Source organism: Rhopalosiphum maidis, chromosome 2, assembly GCF_003676215.2.
Source record: "Rhopalosiphum maidis isolate BTI-1 chromosome 2, ASM367621v3, whole genome shotgun sequence".
Classification (NCBI taxonomy): Eukaryota; Metazoa; Arthropoda; class Insecta; order Hemiptera; family Aphididae; genus Rhopalosiphum; species Rhopalosiphum maidis.
Genome location: NC_040878.1, coordinates 20,896,222 through 20,914,810, shown reverse-complemented (window position 1 = coordinate 20,914,810; position 18,589 = coordinate 20,896,222). Strand labels below are relative to the sequence as shown.

The 18,589-nt window shown below is 25.5% G+C and overlaps 2 protein-coding genes across 4 annotated transcripts in view; one reads left to right on the top strand and one right to left on the bottom strand.

Moving 5' to 3' along the window:
* Positions 1 to 1,291: 1,291 nt before the first annotated feature.
* LOC113552373 (lysosome membrane protein 2-like) overlaps positions 1,292 to 18,589 on the bottom strand; it is a 33,823-nt gene continuing 16,525 nt past the window's right edge. For all 3 annotated transcript variants that reach the window (XM_026955243.1, XM_026955244.1, XM_026955242.1), the window contains 9 exons: positions 4,978 to 5,075; positions 4,744 to 4,907; positions 4,520 to 4,661; positions 2,654 to 2,863; positions 2,300 to 2,548; positions 2,093 to 2,231; positions 1,890 to 2,008; positions 1,698 to 1,826; positions 1,292 to 1,634 (listed from right to left, as the gene is read on the bottom strand). In XM_026955243.1, coding sequence (XP_026811044.1) covers positions 1,410 to 1,634; positions 1,698 to 1,826; positions 1,890 to 2,008; positions 2,093 to 2,231; positions 2,300 to 2,548; positions 2,654 to 2,863; positions 4,520 to 4,661; positions 4,744 to 4,907; positions 4,978 to 5,075 — 1,475 coding nt within the window. In that variant the 3' untranslated portion in view covers positions 1,292 to 1,409. The remainder of the gene's footprint in view (positions 1,635 to 1,697; positions 1,827 to 1,889; positions 2,009 to 2,092; positions 2,232 to 2,299; positions 2,549 to 2,653; positions 2,864 to 4,519; positions 4,662 to 4,743; positions 4,908 to 4,977; positions 5,076 to 18,589) is intronic.
* LOC113552372 (zinc finger MYM-type protein 1-like) lies at positions 7,766 to 11,474 on the top strand. Its single transcript, XM_026955241.1, has 4 exons — positions 7,766 to 8,220; positions 8,498 to 8,572; positions 8,846 to 8,944; positions 9,197 to 11,474. The coding sequence occupies exons 1-4, from the start codon at positions 8,185 to 8,187 to the stop codon at positions 11,363 to 11,365; spliced, it is 2,379 nt and encodes a 792-aa protein (XP_026811042.1). The 5' UTR covers positions 7,766 to 8,184; the 3' UTR covers positions 11,366 to 11,474.

Here is an 18,589-nt window from a genome sequence, read left to right as displayed (position 1 = left end):
AATATTTAGTCTGTGTTCATATTTTCATATCTAAATACTTTTAAATTATTTTTTGTTCTGTTATTAAAACAATTTTTATTTGTTAAGAGTTTAAGACAAAATAATATTATTAAGCAATTAAGCATTAATAAATGATACTTTCTATTATGAAAATACTGATGTTGCACCAGAAAAATCTTGATTTTAGAGGTACTATTTGCACAAAATACTTACGAATTTCATACTTACATATAAATGCTGTGCAAAAATTTGTTGTATTTTTCGGGAGAACCTTGAAAATGACAAATGTTTAATAAAAATGTTTTGGGTTGAAAACAAATTTTGATAAAATTTAATAGTTGGTTATATAAATTATATACTAAATATTTGCATAACTGCATAAGTGTTGCAGGCCAAATCAAAATTTAACTTAATATACTTTTTTTTTACTTAACTCTCTCGGAATTATTTCACCCCAATTTTATATAAATATAATCTTTAGTCCATTCACTAAACCAATATTTTACCAGAGCCTAAAGGTCTTCGATTTGAAAATAATAGCGGCCTAAAGAAAAACATAGTTTAATATAACTTAAACATACCAAGATGGCTAGATTCTCTATTGTTCAATTTAATTGATTACGTATCATGTACGGTTTTACGTACTAGCATTACTAGCTCATTCCTATATCGTGGTTATGGCGGCTGGCGGGGCAGAGATTTTTCTGTGTATATTGTGCATAAAACCGTACAAAATTATGGTAACTACTAAGTACTAACTACAAACTTAAATCGGTGTTAAAACATTTAAGAAATACACATTTTGTTAAGAAAACAATTTTCCTCAAATACAAGTAATGCTAATATTTTCGTAATTAAATTCATACAAGACGTGTTAGTTCAATTCAAAGAAATTCGTACAAATTATACTAATTAACATTCACAAAATATAACTTTGATGGAAATGGTAAGTGGAGGCAAACACCATGTCAGCGTGTTTAAATTTAGCTTATCGTAAAATGGTCATAATATGAAGAGGCTGTAGTACCCGAAATAGGAAATGTAGTAATTATACACTTGTTACTCAAACCAACCATTTATCTTCTTATCAACATTTTTTTATTAATTTTACAAATAATGTAGTTTTCTAATAACATTATTCATGTACATAAAATATAATTAAAAATAAAAATATTATTAAATATAATGTATAAAAATTCTATCAATAGTAATTTGACAAAAAATGAGCATTTACTGTGTGTACAGTAAAAATGTAAAATTATTGTATATTTCACTAGAAATTAAAAAAAAATTGAAAATATAAATTATCGCAGATAAATATGTACAATTAAATACTAATAATAAAAATACATATATTTTAAAAAAATATTGATTTACATTAAATAAACAACAAAAAGTAAGTAATTTAATTAACAAATAGGAATTTTTTCAGTATGCCTATCTTTTAGTTGTATTTCGTTTGAAATTATCACAATATTTTTGTTTAAACGTCTATTTAACATACGCATTAGACAAAAAGAAGTGCCTAATAATCCAACTAGACTCAAACACATCAGGAACGTCTGGAACCAGTGAAGAGTGAAAGTTAAATGGAACAATAACATGCTCAGCTTTGGCGATACATCACCAGTTTTCTGTAAAAATGTTATTTTTAGCGATACACACTTTATTATCATTGTCATGTAATAAAATCTTACAATTTCCAACCAAGTGAATGGCAATATAGTATTGTCTGTTATTTTCGATAGTGTACCGTAATTGTGTGGATTACGTACTTGAATGTTGAGCTGTATTCTCATTTGGGTTTCCATCGTTATTCCGAGTATCTAGAAAAAAATTGTACAGTTAGTAATTTAAATATTTTTCAAAAACTTGATAGCACTATGTACAGGATCTATAAGCCATAGAAATTCGTGTTTTTCTGGATCAGGACTAAGACCTTCGACTGCGTTCAATAGAGATGGATCTGAGTGTAGAAAATGAGCACGTGACACGACGACCGGCGAACCTAAGAAACGATAATTAATAATAAATAATTATATTCATTCAACTTAATAAATCATTATATCAAACTGTTCAAAAGCAATCTTACGAGTAGAACATTTCCCCATATCAAATATACCATCAGGCATACAAGGTGTACTAGTGCAATAGCAACTGTTCTCAGGAATAGAGTTATTGAATGTATTTACGGACAGAGAATATCTGTGCCCAATTACACCATTTTTAATCTTAAATGAAAAAAATAATAATAATTAAAACTAATTTTCATTAAAATTTTTATAAGTACTAAATTTACTTTTTCTTTAGAAAGGAAAGTCATTGGCAACTTTCTACAAGAATCCTTATGAAATAAGTGTATAGTTTCACCCTGTTGAACTTTAAGTCTTGGAAAAAACATACCATCACTTCCACCAACAGAATTACACTCATCTGTACTCCACGGGTGTAACATTGATTTTCCATTTAGTTGTATCACTTGGCCCATTTGATTCAGATTATCAAGACCATTAATTACAGTCAAACGATCTGGATTAACTCCAATTCTCTAAAAAAAAAAAAATTATTATACTAATATAATTAACAAGTAAACTGCAATAAGGTTATTAAAAAGTACATACAATATAATTAGCATTTTATATATTTTATTTACCTTTGAAAGTAAACCAAATTTTTCGAATGGAACTGGCTTATTGGCCAACTTAGCCATCCCAGCTAATGTTCTTATCACACTATCTTGGTAACCGAAACAAAAGTCATAGACACTAACAGTGACAAACGGAAAATTGGATACATGATTTAAAACTGATGTCATGGCATTCCTTACGAGAAAGTTCTCATCTATAGTTAAAGCTATAGCACTCTAAAACAAAAAGTTATGTATAAATATATATTCCTAATAAATATTAATTCATTTGACAATACCTTATAGGTAGGTATTTAACATGTCGTGCTTAATATTTTATACAATAAAAATTTTTTTAAATGTATAATTATTTTATTTAAATTATGACTAATGATGTAGTACCTATACTCGTACATAAGTTATCATTTAGAGTTTATTGATCTATTTTTTTTTTTTATGTAAGAAAACGTAGTATTTATAGAAACACATACCTATAATAATAATGTCTTAAGTATATTCAGATAAAACGTTGAAATTTATTTTTTTAAATTATTTTGCAGTTTTTAACTTGGTACCCACCTATTTAACAATGATATTATTATGAAAAAACCTATATTAATTTGCGATGTACTATATATACGAGGCGTGTTCAGAAAGTAAGTGTATTCAATTTTTGTAGACTTCAAAAAAATATATTAAAAAAAATAAAAAATTACGTGATTATATGAATACATTTGAGTGCTATTTTTCAACATAGTCATCATCTCTTTCAATGCAGGTTGTGAGACGACAGATTAATTTTTTGATGCCTGCCTCGTATAACTCTGCCGCCGCCTACTTTGTCCACTTCCTCCTTGTAAGTTGAACATTTATTTCCACCCATGTGCTTCTTCAGGGAAATGAACAAATAGTTATCTGAAGGCGCCAGGTTGGGGGGATACGGAGGGTGGTTCAAAACATCCCATCCAAATGAGTCCAAAAATTGCTTCGTGACATTGGCCGTGTGGGATCTGGCGTTGTCGGGCAGCAGGCAGACTCCTCTTATTAACAGACCTCTCCTTTTATTTTGAATATCTCTCTTCAATTTTTTTAATAATATTCAATCAATATGATGCCTTTGTGGTCTCAAAACATTGATGCCGTGATATTTTTGACTGAAATGGTGGTTTTGAACTTTTTGGTTGAGGGTGAACTGGTGTGAGCTTACTGTTCGGACTGTCTCTTGGTTTCAGGCGTATAGCGTGCAACCCAAGTTTTATCTCCAGTAACAATAGACTTAAGAAAATTATCACCCTCCAGTTCATAGCGTTCCAAAAAGGTAATGAATGACGGCGCGGATTTCGCACTTAGCGGCAGACTCGATCGACATGTTTCACAAGAAAAATTCTTGTGACCATAGTTTTCAACGTACTGAACTTGTAATGGTCTTGTTATAAAGGAGATGAGTAAAGCTATACAGAAGTTAAAGAGTAAAAAAAATATTCCCTACGGTCGTAAGAGCCTCAGTACACTTACTTTCTGGACATACCTGGTATGTTCTATAAACATAGTGTATATTCAATTATAGGTAGGTATCAACCACTAAAAATAATTCTATAAACCTTGATAATGTATTACATTACCAAAATGTAATATTATATCATTTAATATTAGTTGATATAAATTGGTTAATTTCAATTTATTGAAAATTAATTATTGTAAAAAGTTTCATAAACAGCAATGGAGAGTTGAGGGAAGTAAATAATACTTAGAATAACAGAAATATAGGTACAGGTAGTACATGCTTATAGGCTATATATAAGATAGGGATTACAAATATTATAATATGTATAATATGTGAATTTCTGATTATTTAAAAAAAAATAAACTATACTATTATTTTAAGATGCTTACAATGTATGGAATGTCTGGTACTATGATAATATCACTATCTTTTCCATTTGATGCATCATAAGCATATTCTTGAACTTTCATCTCATTGAACGTTTGAGAACCATTGTGATGATCAGTTATGTTCACCCTGTATAAAGTTTCCCTAAAAAGATAATTTAAGTTAAATTATAGTTTTACGATTGGACAAAAATATAAAAATTACAAAAAAATTACAAATTACTTACCTGTAACAATAAGGTCCGACTTCTTGGACTTTGAGCTTTTGGTGTTCACCGTTTATAAATTCGTTAACGTTAGTATAATTGAATATATATACACACAGTAGTGGTCTAACTGGTGGTTCTTTCCACGAATCATACAACAAACTGCCGTTTTGAATTGTCAGTCTCTATAAAATAAAAACAATACATTTTAGGTTTTAAGTAAATGTTTTATTTTAATTATTTTAAAACTTTTACCTTATATAATTCGTTAGTATACAAATCTGTGAACCATATAAATATGGTAAGGAATAAGCTTAATATAAATCCAAGTATAAACAATATTGTACAGGAATCTGCAAATAAATAATAAGCATAATATTAGTAAAATTAATTTTATATTTTATTTATAAACGTTTTATATTCATAAGAATGATGTACATATATTAAAAATAGCACTAAGAAGTTAAACTTGGATGTTAAATACACAACAACTGTAATGGGGAATTGTAAGTTCCTACTCGAGAGTAGTAAGTAAACAATTACATTTTACATACGTTAGTTCCTACACGGCGGAAAAAATTAAATATTTTTATACGAATTTTCAAAAATAAATATATGATGATTAAAAAAATATAATAAAAATTGTATTACGTATTGTCACAAATAAATATAATATAATAATAAGAAAAAACCGTAATTCGAACTTATTGAGACATTCATCTGTACTAAAATACATTGAAGTGCCACAGCACCAACAGGTGCTATCAATATAATATATAAATATATAATAATTTCAATTTGTTATTGAAACTTTATACGCTGGTAGGTATAGCTAACTAATATACATTCAAATATGCACTATGCGATTTTTATTATATTTTTTAATTATCAAATATTTATTTTTGAAAATTTGTATATACATATATTATGTACCTTTTTCTGCTGTGTAGGAATTAACATCATACGTACCTAGTTTTTACCTGTAGGAACTTACATATGTACCTCTTTCTATCGTGTAGGAACTTACATTCGCCAGTTGTAATAAGAGACAGTTTTTACCAAAATGAAAATTGAAGGATAAAAAAATTTTTCTTTAGAGTTTAGGGTATTAGGGTATAGTTTAAGTATACGATCTTAACAAAATTTGTAAAATACCGAAAGTCATTAAATTATTTTGTAGTTTGTAAATTTTAACTATTTTAGCAGTATTTTGTAGTAAGTAATTTATACAAAATTTACTTTGATATCTAAGATTTGACAATTTAATTTATGCTTCTGTTTAGGATGTTCAATTTTTGTTACAAAAAATTACGAAATTTTACAAATCCTTCAGCTGTTAATAATTTATAGCTAAGGGTTGTAAAAAGGGACAAGAACGTAAGGCGGCGGCGGCGACGATCACGAACGAGCTAGCAGCTACCGACGACAACACGCCCGACGCCAGGTGTCTAACTCAAATATTCTGCTGGTCAAGATTTTAGTATCGCATGCGCTCATCTGGATAACGTACGGCTGTGTTTGTGTATTCGGAATTTCGGATCTAAACGGCAACCGCAGACCGTCACTAAGATATAATCAGATCATCGGGTTTTCCACTGTACGTGATGGTCTGCAGGTGCTGTTCAGATTCGTGAATTTTCACATTATCTCATCGTCGTCGTCGTCGTCGGTAGCTACCATCTCGATCGTAATCACCGTCGCCGTTCTATGTTTTTGTTGGCCGCCCAAAGTCGTACTATTGCTAACCGCGTATACCACCGGTGACGGTCAGACAAAAGCGCAAAACTAACGATTCACGTCCGCTTTAAACTGCTAAGACGCTGATGACGTGTAATACCGGACACGATAAAATATTTAATATATTATTGTTATGTTTATAATTATTGGTACTATTACGTTGAATTTTAAAATTATTATATAATAGGTAATTTAATTTCTAAGTATATATTGTAAATATAAGGGATATACCTAATACCTAATCAATAAGTATATATAATGTCAGTTATTAAAATGTAATAATTAAAAAATAAATAAAAAGTAAATTACATATTTTATAAAATATAGTTTATTAACAAGTCAAAATGATCAGTTTTTTAATTTGCTAATATATTATCAAAAGTTATGTTAAAAATTAAATTAAAAATGTGTGAAAACATATAAAAATCATATGATTAATTTAACTAAAATTTCGTCAATGAGTAAACAACACCAATGAAGTCATCATTTTACAGCCATTGGAAATCCGTTTATTTTCTTTTTACAATTTTGCTAGTCCGAGTTATTGAATTTGTCACCATATCACGATTTATTATATTTATTACGTCTAACTCAAAATCTATAATAATTGGCTCAGGATTAAGGGTAGTTTCGTTTCAAATAGATTCTATGACGATTTGTTTATAATTTATGTATACTTTATGTAGGTATATAATAGTACAAAGTATCCGCCTTCTGTTATTTTAATTTTTACCCGTCCGTACAAAATGTTAGCATTTTGAACTTTTAATGCTCGATCGTACAAAGTAATTAGAGCCAATACTGTTTTAGGTATCAAATTCTCAGTACTTTTTCAAATAATAAAAGAAAAAGAAAAATATGGAAAAACGGAGAAACACAAATTACTAGAGTAGTTGATAAATCGATTTTGGTTTTTATTTGTATCTAATATAATATTTAAATATATAATAACAGATACCTGAGGTTTTCATCTAATAACCATATATTAGTGTAAAATGCTTGAAAATATAGTACTAGTTACACTATAAGTTTATAATCATTTAAAATTATCAAAAATATAATATAAGCACAATTTAATTTTCATAAGTGTTAGAAATTCAAAAATTAACGAAATTTGATATTTAAACAAAAAATAGTAATCTTACATCCCTAGATTTTAGATTATTTATTTTGTAATTTAAAATATATTAATCATAACGAATTCAAACTTTTTTTTGTTACCTACGTGTTTCTATTATTATTTTCTATATACAATGAAATTTAAAATATATTTTGCATATAATATGTATTTAGTCAGTGGCGTAAACTGGGGGTCGCACGGGGTCGCACTTGCAACCCCTGAAAATATCATAGGGTCGCAAGAGTATCTTTTTGCGACTCCAAAAAATTACGATTTCAATTATCAAAAAATTGAAATATCAATATAATAATAAACTAACTAATTTATATTTTGAGAACCAATGTTTAACGTTGTCTTGAAGCACTGGAATTATTATTATACTATATCCTTTCCACATTTATTTATAGTTTTGTTATTAATAATTTTCTATTATTATACCAATATGTATATTTATTGTGATCGGCCGACTCGAGTCTCAATGGTAGCTGATAATGAAAACGTGTTTCATAGTTTAAAATTACTATTTGTTTGTTTTATTCATGAATTTAATTTTTACACTTGTTATTTCTTATTCGTGATCGACTTAAAATTAAGTACTTACTACAATGGACACATTTCTTATAAAAGTATCGAAGTCAAAAGTAAGTGTCTATTTTTACTTTAAATTCATATAATTGTTTAGTCTTTAGTACACATATTTAGTATACATTAAGTTAAGAGTAGCCATTAAAATATATTACTGATTTATATTATATTAAAACTACAATTTTGATGAATAAAACAGTTTATTTTTGATCTGTAATTTAATTTTTATATTAATTATTAAGGTAATATTATATTATTGGGAAAATTAAATTTATTTTGCTATATATTTTTTTATTATTTTGATTCTAATAAATTGTTGTACCTGCTTATTAGAAAAATACTAATGCTGAGAAAAATGTTAACTTACCTGAAGAAAACCACCTTTCCCCAGAAAAAAGATCAAAAATGGTAAATACAGTTAATACTTAATTTCATATCATATCTTTAGTATTAATTTACAATTTATTGAAATTAAATTTATATTAATTTAATATCATTTAATATTTAAGGATATTTTGGTTAACAGTAAACACTTTACCTTAATAAATTTAAAGTGAAAATTCTGTAACTAGTTACCTACGTTAAATAAATAATAGTAAATGTATTGGTTATTTTGTGTAGTATAAAAGTGATAAATATGTATATAAATCATGTTTGTATTAATTTCATTGATCATTTTAGGATATTCTACCAAATACCAAGGACATAAATCAAATTCAGAATGCTATATCTAGCCATGTAGGTACATCAAAGTCAGATCAAACTACAAATACACTATTGGTAAATATAAAATATTGCATTCAATTTTAATCTTTAAACCAATGATAAAAGTTTTGAATTTTAAATAGTATGTACATGCAATCACAAAACATAAAACAAGTATTGAAATAATTATAATTTCAATTTGTAGAATTTTAAATGTTGTACAAAATAGTCAATATTCACTCATTTTTATACTCTTTAATAAATTGAATAATTGTATATGGTATTTGTTAAAATTTATTTTAATTTCAAGTATATATATTTATCTAGATAAGTGACAATCTTAATCGAGATCCTGGTCATAAGAATACAAATGCTTTAATTTTATTTTCAAGTGGGTTTGGACCGTATCAACCAAATAACATTATATTTCCACAGCATTTAGGAAGAAAATTTCGAACAGAGTGGTATACTTCTTTTCCTTGGATAGAATATAGTCCTAGCAGTAACTCTGCATATTGTTTTTACTGTCGTGTTTTTCCATCTAAAACATCAGATCCAACTTTTGTTAGTGTTGGATTCAAGCAATGGTCAAAAGCTAGTTTCAAGTCTTTTCCTCAGCATGAAAAATCATTTGGACACAAAGAAGCTAGTGCCAAATTAGCTGGTTATAAAAATTCTAAGAAATCTGGGAGTATAATTAGCAAAGTTAATACACACCATCAGCAGATAGTAGCTGATAATCGAGCCTATTTAAAATGTATTTTAGACAGTTTACTTTTTTGTGCTCGTCAAGGAATAGCTATCAGAGGTCATAGAGTAGACGAAGACTCTTCAAACAAAGGAAACTTTCTAGAACTATTAACACTTCGTGCTAAAGATAATGATATTATTCAACGATATTTTATTGAAAAAGAAAAGACATTTCGTTATGTCAGTGGTGATTACACAAATACATTTCTTGAGTATTTAGCTAATATTGTTATTGAAAATATAATTGATAATGTAATAGCTGCGGGTATTTTCAGTATAATAGTTGACGAAACTCAAGATTTGTCTCGACATGAACAAGTCGCAATTATTATAAGATACGCAACAAAAGATTTATCTCCAGCAGAAGTTTTTCTTGGTTTTTATAAAACAGAAAATACAGATGGAGAAACACTTTCAATGTTAATAAAATCAACTCTTGTATCTCATGGTTTAAAAATAGAAAACTTGAGAGGGCAGTGTTACGACGGTGCAGCGTCAATGAGAGGGTCGTATAAAGGGGTACAAGCAAGAATTAAAGAAGAAAATCATTTAGCAATGTACATTCACTGTAATGCACATATTTTAAATTTATGCCTTATAGATTTGGCTAAACAAGTATCTTATGTAAGAAATGTATTTGGAACATTAAATACATTACATAATTTTATTGGTGCATCATCCAAGAGGCATGCGATTTTTGAAAAAATGTATTCAGTTTTAAATATAAGTACATGTGAAGGACCTAAAACTTTAAAAAGTCTCAGTGATACTAGGTGGAGTTGCCGACTAGATGCCCTCAAGGCGGTTTTATTCAATTTTCAAACTGTGGTTAGTACTTTAGAAGATATTTCGGAAAATGATGCTGTTTATGGATCTGATGCTAATGCATTACTAAAGTCAATAAATACTTTTGAATTTTTATTTTGTATATACTTTCTTAAAAAGATACTGTTGTTAACTAATATTTTATCAAAGTATTTACAATCAAGTTCAATAATTTATAGTAATGTACAGTCAATGGCAAAAGAAACAATACAAGAATTATGCAATATGCGGTGTGAAGAAAGTTTTAATAACACTTGGAATGAAGTAGACATTTTAAGAAAACAATATAATGTTTCTTCTCCTATACTTCCCAGAAAGCAAAAAATACCAGCTAAACTTGGCGGTGGATTGAAGGAGGTTGAAAATACTACCATAAATAAACATTATAAAATAAATATATATTTTGCTGTTCTGGATAATATTATAAATGACATGAGTGAAAGGTTTGAAGAAAATAATTTATATATTTTAAACTGTATGCAAGACATACTCTTAAATGATACTCCAAATAATAATTCTTTTAAAGAAATAAATAAAATGTATGGTTTTGATGAGGATAATCTTAAAGCAGAAACAAAAATTTTAAATAGGATGTATAAAGCTGTACATAATCAAAGTAATGTGCAATCAAAAATCAATTTCATTGCATCAGAAAATTATAAAGCTGGATTTCCAACATTAACAAGTTTGATACAATTATTTATTACTATACCAACTAACTCCGCATCATGCGAAAGAAGTTTTTCTTGTTTACGTAGGTTAAAAACATATTTAAGAACCACAATGGGACAATCAAGATTAAACAGTCTTGGAATCTTGCAAATTGAACGTGAAAGATCATCTCTTATAGATAAAGATTTAGTAATAGAAAAATTCAGTGCTGCCGCAGAATGTAGAGGCCGCCGATTACTACTGCAGTAAATGATATTATTCCCTCAGTAAAAAACCAACTAATATTTTAAATCTACCTATAATGTATATATATATATTATATTGTATTAGGTATTATATTACACAAAAAATATAAATGGCAGCTGTTATTAAAATATAAATTTTATAAAATAAAAAAATTGTTTTTTTTTAATGTACTCATATATTGTTTAAGAAAATTATAAATATTTTATTGACAGTAAGTAATTATATACCCTATTTATAGCGTATATTCATAATACTAATTGCCAATAGATACAATATGTGTTTAAGGTTAAAATAATTTTGTTGAATTTATGTACTTGTAATGTTAAATCTAGAATAAAATAAAATATTTTAGGGGGGTGTGGGGGGCAAAGCCCCCCACAAGTCTGTCTAACCTAGAAACTGATTGCAACCCTAACAATTTAGCCCAATTTACGCCACTGTATTTAGTATTTATATCATGAATCAAAAATTCACGTGTCATATCATTATTGTGTATGGTCCGGTATTAATGTATTATATATATATATATAAGCTAATTTTAATAATATGCATATAATAATATGCTATAATTATTATGTAATAATGTACTTACTACCTACATAATACGACAATAAAACACACATCGCCAAAAGTCAAAATTATAAGAAATTAGAATAATAATTTAATGTTATATTAAATGTATAACATACTAATTTTATTTATAAATATATATTTATATAATTAATATAAATGTATATTATAATATTACTATTGAAGTATTGACTTTTTATGAGGTACGAGTACCTACATGACATAAAAGTGTACATTGTACAAATATATTTTATATTTAAAATAAGATTTATAAATATGATCTCAGTAATAAAATATAAATATTTATTAGTATCATTAATTTTTTTTGATTTCTCAATTAAAAGTTATTGTTCTTAATGATAATTGAAGTTAATCAAAATATGATCACGATGAAGCTCTAAAAGTTATATTACCTATTTATTATAATATTGTTATTATTAGCACTGCGTTCTAAGTGTTTAGTATTTACTATTTACCTACAATAAAGTATTATTACTCATAGTCATTAATCATGGGAATTACGTAGATATTATATTGTAATGTAATTATTATATAATACTTATACCAATTTATATTTATTTTTAATATACCTTATACTATCCCAGATATATAATCAAAAATTCCACAATATTTTAAGTTATATATCGTAGATAAGATAAAAATGGCAATGAATAAATAAAAAAATAAATAAAATTAAAAAAATATGTATAATCAAATTAGAAGAAAAAAATAATGACACATTAATTAATCATTAATTTAATTAAAATTGTATTAAGCTTCGAAAAATAGCCACTATCAATAAAAGTGCTTTACAAAAGTTTTTTTAATAATTAAAAAATAAAAACCAATGCATACATTATACACTATTTATATATGATACCTACTTATTATATTTTAGTAACAGGACATAATAGTGTATAATAATTGTAGTCCATTTGTAATAAACAGAAGTACAACATGCATCTTATTGATTTAGGTAATGTAGGTATTAATTTGTAGTATCACCATATTTGTAATGCAGTACGCATTTGTTCAATCAAACTTCCATTTAACTAAATTAATAACTGTTTTTTCAACAACTTAAAATATATTAACTGTAAGCTAGAAATACCAATGTACCTCCTTATTACGTATTATTGAGTGATAAATAAAATAACAATAATCAAATAAGATAATTTTTAAACAAGTCATACATTTATAGTGGCTTCTTATTAATATGTTATTTAATATTTATACAATTTTAACTGAACGATATATTATTTATTATACGTATTATAACCTTATAATTTTTTACTGAAATAATGAAATTACTAGATCTTTTTAAGCGTTTGAAGTTCAAAATTTAAAAAAATTGGATACTTCAACGAAAAATAACAATTATTCAATGATTTTAGGTATTTTATTAAATTTATAACTATTATGTACTTAACAGAAAATTAAATTAATAACATAGATATATGATATTCGAGTAGTTGTGTTATTCAATATTATATTAATCAATAAAATATATTCCCAATTATTGATTTTTTACTAGAAAATTGCCTATTGAAATTTGTAGCATTAATCTATTAATACAATTTTAACTAACTACATATTTGTAAGTAGTCTTATAGGTAGTCTTCAAATGTTTTAGAATTGTTTTATAATTATTACCATATAATAGAATCAAATGATGTAGCCATCTTAAACATATTTGTATCCAATGTGATCATTTGATATTTGCGGAACTTTAATAATAGTATTTCAGGATAATTCATTAAAATAATCACTTTGTATAATTTTAAATACTAAATTTCTGTAGTTTACTTTAATTAAAATTAAAGTAACATATTTTACTATTATATAACTGTAATATAATTGTAGAATAATTAAATTTAATTGATCAATAATTTTATATTTAAAAATATAATATATTTCGATCAAATTTTAATGTACTCGAATACTTAATTTGTATTACTAATTATCATTATCAAATACACTTTGTACAATTTATAGTATATATAATACTATGATAGTATTATACACCTTTAAAAAAGTAATTTAACAAATACTTGTATATTTTATATTCTTAGCGTGCACGTATAAATTTAAAATAATACAAAAATGAGACATTTATAATTTAAAATTAATCATCTTAAAAAAAAATGCTTGGGTGCCGTTAATTCTTTATTGACGTTTGGCTATGTATACACAGTGTGTATTACACACATATCACAAAGTTCTTTTAGTGGATGCAAATCTTTAAATTTAAATAACCCACCTTTTTAACACATCACTTTGGATTATCGTAAACATTTTAACTCATACCTTGTAAAATATATTTTATAATGGACAGTTTTAAAATATTAAAATGATTGATGGTGATGTATCTTCAAATTTAAAAGGTACAATATTATCTCTGCAGTTTTCTTAAAGAACTTTTTTTAATTTTAGATTCTGAGCGGAGCGATAACATAGTATAACATTTAAAAAATATTTTTATCTTTTTAACCTATTTTTCCTTTAAATATCGATAAAAAATGTTAGTTTGGTCAAAAACCTTAAAAATATAATATAAAGTTACTCATTAATTGTTTATATCCTAATAAAAAAGTAGAAAATACAAGGTCACGATATTTTTTTATAAGCCTTTAAAGTTAAAGATTTAATAAAATGTTTTGAAATCATTGAAATTTGCAAATTATTTTAATATTTTATAGTTAAAAATAGTTAAATAAATTACTTTAACACTAATATTAACTTAGTAATTTAGGTTGATTATGCAGAACTCAGAGAAACTATGGATACCGGATTGGGAAGAAAAAGTGCAAAATCGAGAAGAGTGGAAGGAGATGTCGGTAGCGGCAAAAACTATTGAAGAGTTGTGATGCCAATGCCCAATGAAGAATAAGAAAATATAGGTTGATTAACCATGTTCGCTTAGAATAGTTTTTCATATGCCATGAATTATCATTGAATTCAAATTTAACTCATGAGCCTTACTGCTTTAGTGACTTATTTCTTAGTGACAAGATACACTTGACATCTACTACAGTAAAACGATTACTTATATGTTCCTTCTTTTTTTTAATTATAAAGTTAAATTCAAAAGATTAAATTAAAATAATAATGAAATGAAAAAAATATTTTAAAATGTTCATAACTATAATTGATTTAAAATTAAATTATTTAAAAAAAACATCTGGTTAATACATATAACGTTGTTACCTTTAAATATGACAATAGGTCAATTTATTCTAATAATATGGTACATTGCTATTGATTAAAAATAACTTTATGTAATCAAAAATTAGTTAATAATAATTTACTGAAGTTAAACACAGGTCAATATATAAAAAATAGTTTACTTTAATAGTTATGATTTATGAACAATTAATAACAATTAATTTAAAACAAAAATTACTAAAGCTTAATACAAATCAATCTATGAATATAGATTTTCAGATGAATAATATAATAAAAAACGAATACATAATCCAAAAATAATTAATTATTTGAATTGAATTTAGATTGATTTAGAATTTAGATCCTTAACAATGATTTTTATGATAAGATTGAGCATGTAGAATGTATATTAATATATTTGTAAATAACTTAGTCAAAAGATAATATTTGGTACTAATTCAAGGTTCTACATTTTTGTTTATAAAACGTAATTATTATCGTATTAACGTACAATTTAATGTTAATACTATTTACTATTATAGTACATAGAATATTGGGTATAGAACATTATTAATTGATCTTCAAGTACTGAAGCTAATAAGTCATGACTTCTTCCGAAATGATTGGTGACCTAAAACCTTGATACGGTATAGAACAGTACTATTGTGTTATTTTATAGGTACTAATAGATTACATGGTTATAATTTTTATGTGCTAAAAAAATTAATGAACTGAGTTGAGATGGAATAAAACAAGAGAAACCTGCAGTGGCTTTGTAAGTATACGTAAATTGACAAAGTCCTTACTTACTACCTGTATATTTAGTATGAACATTTTTAGAATTCTTTTAAGTTTTCGAGAAATGTGAAAAACTTGTCAACTACAGAATTGAAACGAACCGTACAATAAATGGTGCCACACTACTAATGGCATTGGTCTTATACCATATAAGTTTGGCGATCGAGATTTAAATATCAAAATAAAAACATACTTGTTAAGTACTAGTATTATAAATAAATGCATTTTATAACTATTCATTTTTAAGGATATTTTATATTATATTAATAGTAAATGAACTATTAAAGTAAATAGTTCTGTAGTAGTGATTTAAACTACCTTTATAATAAATTTAATAATTTATTCTATAATAATAGGATAACAAATTATATTATTTAATATTTAAGAATTTATTGTTAAAATTGTTAATTACATGATCTATCTATTCAATCAATTATTTGTTGTAATCTAAGGTATATTAAAAAAAAAACTTTAATATTTTAACTTCGAACGCTTATAAAACACAATAATTAAGGTTTTTGATAATTTCATAATACAATAATAAAAAGATAGTCAAATAAATACCGCTATTCTGTCAAGTGTGTCACTATTATGGGTATGTTAAATTTTAATTCAATGATATAAAATTTTATACGAAAAATGATTGTGAATAGAGACAGTTTATCAACCTATATTACTAACTATATTTAATATGTTCTTTTGATATATATAGCTATTTAAAATCATTTTTTTGAAAAATATTGCACTTATTATATTTTTAGTATTTAATTATTAAAATAATTACTATTTTTCTATATTATGTAGAGCTAAATAACTCAAAATTGAATATATTTTTGTAATTACCGTAAAATAATAAAAAGAGATTCATAATATAAATAGATAATATTTTAAAATAAATCAAAAATTAAATTACGTATATAAAATTCATAATAATATAATATACGTAAAAGTTTTAAGTTCTCACGAATAATGTTTTTAAATTATAACAAAATAATTAACACCATGCTATTAATCGTTTAATTAAACGATTTCGTTCAAATGTATGGTATAAAAAAATTGTATTTTTAATATTTTTACATAGATGTAAGAACAACGTAAGTGGGATCTTGTATTAAATTTTCAAGAATTCGGAATATCTATTATGGAGATTATAATAGAAAAAAAATGTATCATGCATGAAAATAGCTCAATGCAAGTTGAAATACTACGTTCGTTAATGACGTACCATAAACCAACTTTAAGAAAGATCAAAAAATTCAAACCTAACTAATCTTTAAGCGTTCCAATCAATAACTCTTCGTGTCCTTTCTAATGCTCTCTGGTATTTCAGCATTCGTAACCAAAAAATTCTCATTTTTCCTTAATTATAAAATATAGAATTTTTGATTTTTGATTTACCAAAGTATCAAAAGTTTCTACCAGAAACCACCCTCATTTTTTTTTAAAACAAAGTATTTTTACAGCACCAAAAAAATAGAAAAAACACACATCATTGTAAAATCAATACATTCATCGCTTCACTCAAAATCTAAAATTATGTATAACATTTTCAAGCTTTAAATATATAAATCTTAATTAATAGTTAATACTACTTGAACTCTTTTACTCATTCGAAATAGATTTTAGATTCTGAGCGTTTCGATGAATTAATTGATCGTACAATGATACTTATCCATTAGATTTAGTACTATAATTTTCTATATATGGTATAATTTTCATAATATTTTGACTCATTTTAAGCTATTCATAAACATTTTCTTAATTTTTTTTTAAAAATTTATACTGAAAAAAATATTCATTCCAAGTCAATAGGCTTGTCAGTTTCTCTAACGACTTTAATCATTTTGCTGTAACTCAAAAAATGACTTACTCACTAGTAATTTAAATATTTTGTTAAGAGGACACTTTACCCGTATACAATGTATGTATTACAAACGCATAACATTGGAAATTGTATGTTCAGAAGAATCCATTAAGCCCTTTATGCTTAATATTACTATGAAATTACCTATTATCAACTTTAAAAGTAAGAATATTAAGTATAGTTTATCTCACAAGTTTTTTTACTATTTTAATTTTTAAGCAGGTTACGAACATTTTAAAATACATAAACAATTTAGAACCTTATGTAGGAGTTAAATTGTTTATTCTTTTGTAAGACTGAGACAATGCATGCGGGTGTAACGTCCTCTTTAGCCCTTCACATGTATTATTTATCATGGTATTATTTTTGTCACATTAAGTATTTATTATATATTAGTATTTATAATATAAAGCGTGGGGGAGAATTGGTAAGTATATTATTATTATTAATGAACAACCGCTTAAAAATATTTAACCTAACTAAACAATATTACTGTGTTACTGAATGTTTTAAATAATGAAGAGTACTGAGTAATTACGATTCATAAGCCACCTATAATTATCTTAACATTTATTATTAATTATTAATTGACTACGTATACATGACGACATTATTTTTATTTATTCCTAAATAATAATTTAGAAATTTGTAACAATTTATTTTCATTTCATAAATTATAACCTCTCACCTCTCGATAAGTCACCGAATAAATCTTCACAAGAAATCCATATCTTATTCGACAAAAAATAACTAGGGTAGGTAATTACGGCCTTAGATTTTTGTTAATTTATAGGTTAAATAACATTAAACAATTTTAATCATCAGATAAG